The sequence below is a fragment of the Rhamphochromis longiceps genome, linkage group LG20 (genome assembly GCF_057381845.1).
Source record: "Rhamphochromis longiceps isolate RC_006_pf linkage group LG20, R_longiceps_female_GT1.1, whole genome shotgun sequence".
In the NCBI taxonomy this organism is placed as follows: Eukaryota; Metazoa; Chordata; class Actinopteri; order Cichliformes; family Cichlidae; genus Rhamphochromis; species Rhamphochromis longiceps.
In genome coordinates, this window is record NC_140576.1 from 38,623,570 (window position 1) to 38,630,415 (window position 6,846).

General features: G+C 54.0%; 1 protein-coding gene across 1 annotated transcript; it reads right to left on the reverse strand.

Annotated features, from left to right (window-relative positions):
- Positions 1-363: 363 nt before the first annotated feature.
- LOC146645953 (uncharacterized) lies at positions 364-5,975 on the reverse strand. Its single transcript, XM_085392624.1, has 4 exons — positions 5,910-5,975; positions 4,993-5,137; positions 4,216-4,593; positions 364-470 (listed from the first exon to the last, which is right to left on the reverse strand). Exons 1-4 carry the CDS (start codon positions 5,973-5,975, stop codon positions 364-366), a joined length of 696 nt encoding a protein of 231 aa, XP_085248750.1.
- Positions 5,976-6,846: the final 871 nt, after the last annotated feature.

Consider the following 6,846-nt stretch of genomic DNA (forward strand, 5'->3'; position numbering starts at 1 on the left):
AGTCGAGGATAAAAAGTCACTGAACTCCTTTAAAAACATGCTGTTTAGGCCAGGTGGACGATACATTACAGCGCAGTAAAACGGATCTTTATTTCCAATTCTAACCAGCTGTAGTTCAAACTATGAAACGTATCTGACCATTACTGAGCGACAGTAAAACCAGCTTCCAAACAGCACAGCGACACCACCTCCTCGACCCGACGTCCGAGGCCGGCTGATGAAGGAGTACCCACTCGGGCAAAGTTCGATGAAGGATGAATAGTCACCATCGCTGTCACGGAAAAGAGGGACCCAGGCGCAGTTCTTGCTCACAGAAACACAGTGCGTTTATTTACAGTGAAACAGACAAGTCCAACAATCCATTCAAAAGTTCAATTTTCCAATCGTGCTCGTCCCTTGCTCCCAGTGCGTTCCGTGTAGTAACTCCCTTAGTGTGTGTGCTCCCCAACTCGCTTCTCCGCTCGCCCCTCCTGGAGGAAGAAGGAAAATCCAGCGTTAGCCACACGCTAGCCGAATAACACACTCACACTGCTCGCACAGACTATACCAGTTCGGAGTAATAATCCCACGTCGACTGTCGCCGCGAGTCCAGGTTAAATACCCCTTTCTAGCCTGGAGGAATGATTACCAACCACTGGTCAGGTAATCAGCTGCAGGTGGGCCGGCAACAGCGAAGAGGGACTCCCAATGACGACAGTCGCCAGGACACGCCTCTCCCACGGCGCACACTTCCGTAAACAACCCCGAGGGCCAGGGAGGGAGAAGCAAACACACATACAGAAAACATAAACACAAGCAGGGTCGTCCGGAAAGGGCCGTCCGACCGTGACAGTACCCCCCTTCTAACGGGAGCCTCCGGGCGACCTGGCAAACTTGTCCGGATGCCGGCGGCGGAATTCCCTCACCATGCGATGATCGAGAATGGCAGACCGCGGCACCCAAGAACGTTCTTCCGGACCGTACCCCTCCCAATCCACCAAAAACTGAAAGCCCCTACCGCGGCGCCGGGCATCCATTACGCGAGCAATGGAATACGCCGGGGCGCCGTCGATAATCTGGGCGGGTGGTGGGGGCCCAGGGGGCGGGCACAAAGGGCTGGTCCGGACGGGCCTAACCTGAGAAACATGGAAGACGTTATGTACCTTCATAGCAGGCGGAAGGGCCAGCCGGACCGTCACCGGGTTCAGGACCTCCTGGATGGCAAAGGGGCCAAGAGACCGAGGGGCCAGTTTCTTGGACTCAGTCCGAAGAGGGATGTGCTTGCTGGAGAGCCACACCCGCTGGCCGACCTGTTAATCCGGAGCAGGAGTGCGACGGCGATCCGCCAATGCCTTGTTCCGCTCGGCCGTTCTCAGGAGTGCTGCGCGCCTGGCCCGCCAGTCCCGACGACAGCGCCTAAGATGGTGCTGGACCGAGGGAACCGCCAGCTCTCCCTCAGAGATGGAGAGGAGAGGGGGTTGATGCCCCAGCGACGCCTCGAAGGGCGAGAGTCCAGTCGCTGATGACGTGCTTGCGTTGTGGGCATACTCCACCCAGGCCAACTGCTCGCTCCAGGTCGCTTGGTTCGATGATGCGACGCAACGCAACATGGCCTCCAGCTCTTGATTGGCCCTTTCGGTCTGACCATTAGTTTGGGGGTGGAACCCGGAGGACAAACTGACCTGAGCTCCCAATTCTGCACAGAACTCCTTCCAAACCCGCGAGGTGAACTGAGGGCCACGGTCGGAAACAATGTCCTGGGGTATGCCGTGGAGCCGAAACACATGCTGCGTCAGTAACTGGGCCGTCTCCAAGGCAGAAGGGAGCTTGGGCAGAGCAATGAAGTGGGCGGCCTTGGAAAAACGGTCAATAATGGTTAGAATGGAGGTGTTACCTGCAGAGGGAGGCAAGCCGGTGACGAAGTCCAGGGCGATGTGCGACCACGGGCGTTTTGGAGTGGGTAACGGTCGCAGGAGGCCAGAAGCAGGTGAGTTGGAGGTTTTGTTCCGTGCGCACACCGGGCATGCCGCAACATAGTTCTGGACATCGAGAACAAGAGAGGGCCACCAAAACAAACGTCGTAGAAAGGAGACAGTGCGATTTTTACCTGGGTGGCACGAAAACTTGGCAGTATGTGCCCAGTGAATGACCTGACTACGCGCTGCGGCCGGAACATAAAGCGTCCCTTTCGGACCCGTGCCAGGGTCGGGCTCCTGTCGCTGGGCGTCCCTGACCACCTTTTCAATCTCCCATGTTAGTGCACCCACAATGCAGGTGGGGGGCAGGATGGGTTTTTCCTTCTCGTCCTCATCGGTCACGGGTGCGAACTGGTGCGACAACGCGTCTGGCTTAGTGTTCCTAGAACCGGGCCTGTAAGTAATGGAGAAGTGAAAACGAGTAAAAAATAAGGCCCACCTGGCTTGTCGGGCGTTGAGGCGCTTGGCTGCCTGGAGATACGCCAGATTTTTGTGGTCCGTCCACACCACGAAAGGCTGCTCAGTGCCCTCCAGCCAATGTCGCCATTCCTCGAGGGCCCACTTGATGGCGAGCAACTCCCGGTCGCCCACATCGTAATTTCTCTCGGCCTGAGACAACCTGCGGGAGAAGAACGCACAGGGATTAAACTTGCCGTCGATCCGTTGGGAGAGAACCGCCCCCACGCCCGAATCGGACGCGTCCACCTCGACGACGAAAGGCCGGCCGAGGTCCGCCTGGACGAGGACCGGAGCCGAGGAAAACAGGTGCTTGAGCCGATCAAACGCTTGCTGGGCTGCGGAGGACCACTGGAAAGACAACTTAGGAGAAGTTAGGTTGGTTAGAGGAAGGGCTACCTTGCTGAAATCCCTGATAAAGCGGCGGTAGAAATTGGCGAAGCCCAGGAACCTCTGCACCTCCTTGCGGGTCTTGGGAATAGGCCATTCCACTACGGCTTTGACTTTGGCCGGGTCAGCTCGCAAACGCCCCTGTTCCACAATGAAACCCAGAAAAGAAACAGTTTCCACATGGAACTCACATTTCTCCGCTTTCACAAAAAGGCGGTTCTCCAATAGGCGCCGTAGAACCAGACGTACATGGTTGATGTGCTCAGTCTGCGACCTGGAAAAAATCAGAATGTCATCCAGATACACGAAGACAAAATGGTTAATAAAGTCCCTGAGCACATCATTAATCAGGGCCTGGAAGACCGCGGGGGCGTTAGTGAGACCGAAGGGCATCACTAAGTATTCGAAGTGCCCCAGGTGGGTGTTGAAAGCCGTCTTCCACTCGTCACCCTTGCGGATGCGAACCAGATGATAGGCACTCCGAAGATCCAGTTTGGTGAACAGGACTGCCCCATGTAATAGTTCGAATGCCGAGGCCAGCAGGGGGAGTGGATATTTATTCCTAACAGTGATCTTGTTCAGCCCTCGAAAGTCAATGCAGGGACGCAGGCTCTTATCTTTCTTCTTTACAAAGAAGAATCCTGCTGCTAAAGGCGAAGTAGATGGGCGAATAATACCTGTGACCAGAGACTCCGTTATGTAGCATTCCATGGTCTCGCGTTCCGGTTTAGACAGACTGTAGAGCCGACTTGCTGGCAGGGGAGCGCCTGGGAGTAGGTAGATTCCACAGTCGTAAGGCCGATGTGGAGGCAAAGACAACGCCTTATTTTTGCTGAATACCTGGCCGAGGTCGTGGTAGTCGGCGGGCACCAAGGAAAGGTCGGGGGGTGAGGAGCTTTTCGCAGAGGCGGTCCCAGGATTGTCCGGGACAGCGGCAAGTAAACATTGTTCATGACACCGCGTGCTCCAGTCGATTTGGGGGTTGTGATGTTGGAGCCAAGGAAATCCCAGTACCAGTGGGGTGTGGGGGGCTTTGAATACCAACAAACTGATCTTCTCAGAGTGATTTCCCGAAATAATGAGTGTAACCTCCTGAGTGCGATGTGTGACGGAGGCTAGATGGCCGCCATTTAAGGCTGAGACCTTCAGGACCTCTGGAAGGGGAAGTAGGGGCAGGCCTAAGATGTTGGCTAACTCTTCGTCTAGGAAATTTTGTTCAGAACCAGAGTCAATGAGTGCGCAGCAGGAGTGAGTGAGGGAGTGAGACATTAATTTAGCAGGGCAGCTGAGGTAAGGGAACACTTTTGTTGTGGCGCCCGCCAGTATCCCCACAATTACTGACGGGCCGACTCTTTTACTCGGTCTGGGCAGGAGTCAACAAAATGTCCTCTTTTTCCACAAAGAAAGCACTCACCAGTCCGTTGTTTGCGCCCCAGTCTAGAGGAGGAAAGCTTGGCTCCGCCGAGCTGCATGGGTTGCTCTTCATCCCCGTGTTGCTCCTCCTCCTCACTTCTCCACATCAGAGTAGGAAGGTCCCTAGATGTACCCGTGCCCCCAGCAGGCCGCCGACCATCCCCGGCTCTTCTGCCGAACTCCCGCATGTGGTCGTCTAAGTCAATACACATATTGATTAGAGCAGACAAAGCTTTAGGCAGTTCCTTGGTTGCTAACTCACGCTTAATATTCTCATTAAGGCTGTTGAGGAAGGCTCCACGCAGTGCTTTCTCCTCCCAGCCCGACTCCTCCGCCAGGATCCAGAACTCCACGGAAAAGTCAGCAACACTCCTCCTACCTTGCTTCAGAGAAAACATGCGATGACCTGCAGCATCCGAGCTAGCGCCTTTATCAAACACACAGCGAAACTTGCTGAGAAAGACGTCATATGACACAGAGGGCTGGGTATTTAAAACTGCCTGAGCCCATTGAAGCGCCCGCCCAGTCATAAGTTGCACCAAATAAGCGATTTTAGCAGAATCAGAGGCAAAGGCACAAGGTTGCTGTCTAAACACAAGAGAGCATTGCGTCAAAAAACCCCGGCTCCTCCCCAACTCGCCGTCAAATTTTTCAGGTGCGGGGAGTGAGTACTCTCGCTGCCGCGGTGGAGGTGAAGGAGGAAGCGGACAGGCTGCCGCGGCTTCCAGCGAAGGGGCGGGCTGCGTTGGAGCCGTATTAGGTGAGGAAATCAACATACCTTTAAGCTCTGTCATGGCTTGCAGAAGCGCGGTTTGTTCCTTTGAAACGTGCTTCAGCATTTCCTCGTGTCGCTCCAAAACCTCCGCTTGGATAGACAGCTGGCGTGAAGCAGAATCCGCTGGGTCCACGGTGGTGGGATTATTCTGTCACGGAAAAGAGGGACCCAGGCGCGGTTCTTGCTCACAGAAACACAGTGCGTTTATTTACAGTGAAACAGACAAGTCCAACAATCCATTCAAAAGTGCAATTTTCCAATCGTGCTCGTCCCTTGCTCCCAGTGCGTTCCGTGTAGTAACTCCCTTAGTGTGTGTGCTCCCCAACTCGCTTCTCCGCTCGCCCCTCCTGGAGGAAGAAGGAAAATCCAGCGTTAGCCACACGCTAGCCGAATAACACACTCACACTGCTCGCACAGACTATACCAGTTCGGAGTAATAATCCCACGTCGACTGTCGCCGCGAGTCCAGGTTAAATACCCCTTTCTAGCCTGGAGGAATGATTACCAACCACTGGTCAGGTAATCAGCTGCAGGTGGGCCGGCAACAGTGAAGAGGGACTCCCAATGACGACAGTCGCCAGGACACGCCTCTCCCACGGCGCACACTTCCGTAAACAACCCCGAGGGCCAGGGAGGGAGAAGCAAACACACATACAGAAAACATAAACACAAGCAGGGTCGTCCGGAAAGGGCCGTCCGACCGTGACAATCGCGCTGCCAGGTTTCAGTTAGAAATAAGAAGTCCAGTTTTTTTTGGAAAGAATAAAATCGTTCAGCAGGAACGTTTTATTAGTCATTGATCGAGCGTTGAAAAGCGCCACTCTCAGCGAAGTAGAAGACATCTCATTAACAGAAGCGGCCCGATTTAGGGGACGAAGAAACAGAGAGTTTGATCCGCGACGCTCATAAATTCCACTCACCGCGGGGATGGAAGGCCAAACAACCGGAGAGTCTGGATGAACACTCCTGAGGTAGCGCCGCCTCATAGATCCAGGCACAGCTAGTCCCCGCTTCCAGAACAGTCTGAGTTTTACCTGGACACCTGCTCTTCCTCTCCTCCTCCGTGATTTGCGTGGACCCAGAAAGGCTCCACAGATGACACCTAACGAAGATCCAGACACTGGTGTCGGCAGCGGAGGATGGAAAATACCGCAGGAGGATGAGGCATCTTGACTTAACATAAAGGATCGGGTGGATGACAGCATCAGGCGATCACAGACAAGGGCAGCCAACACATTAGTGACAAAAAGCAAAAGAAGAAAGGCCGAGAAAAACAGCACAGAAACTACGGCCGGCAGCGGCAAAGCCAGACACAAGCTGTCCAAATTCATGGGCTGCAACCTCCTGAGGACGCATTTGTAGGCCGATTACGTCACAGTGACGCAGGCTGTCCAAATTCAAAGACTCCTCTGAATGCAGCCGACAAACGCGTCCTCCTTTTCCCCGAATTTGAAGGATGGGTCGGGTGTGTCCTTCGTGGCCCGCCATATCCACCATATCGACGTTTTTGGAGACGTCTGCTACCCACCAGCTCGATAGCGAGCCGAGAGCTCGAGTGTCACTGGAGCCGCTGAGAACGCCACAACTCCGGCACATCATTTTCAGATCACCGCGGTCTTTCGCTACTCGGGTTAAACGTAATATATAAGTCACTTAGACAACCTAAAATGTTACTGTTGGGCTTTTTTCAGTGTTTTGTTTGTTCGTGAGTAAATCGGTTTGGCTGAGATTAAAGTTATTAGATTAGATTAGATAAAACATTATTAATCCATCGGGTGGGTTCCTCCTTGGTTTTCACACAGCTGAATAAACGTCAAACAGAAAACTGATTAAACAGACGTGTGAGACGGTCGAGAG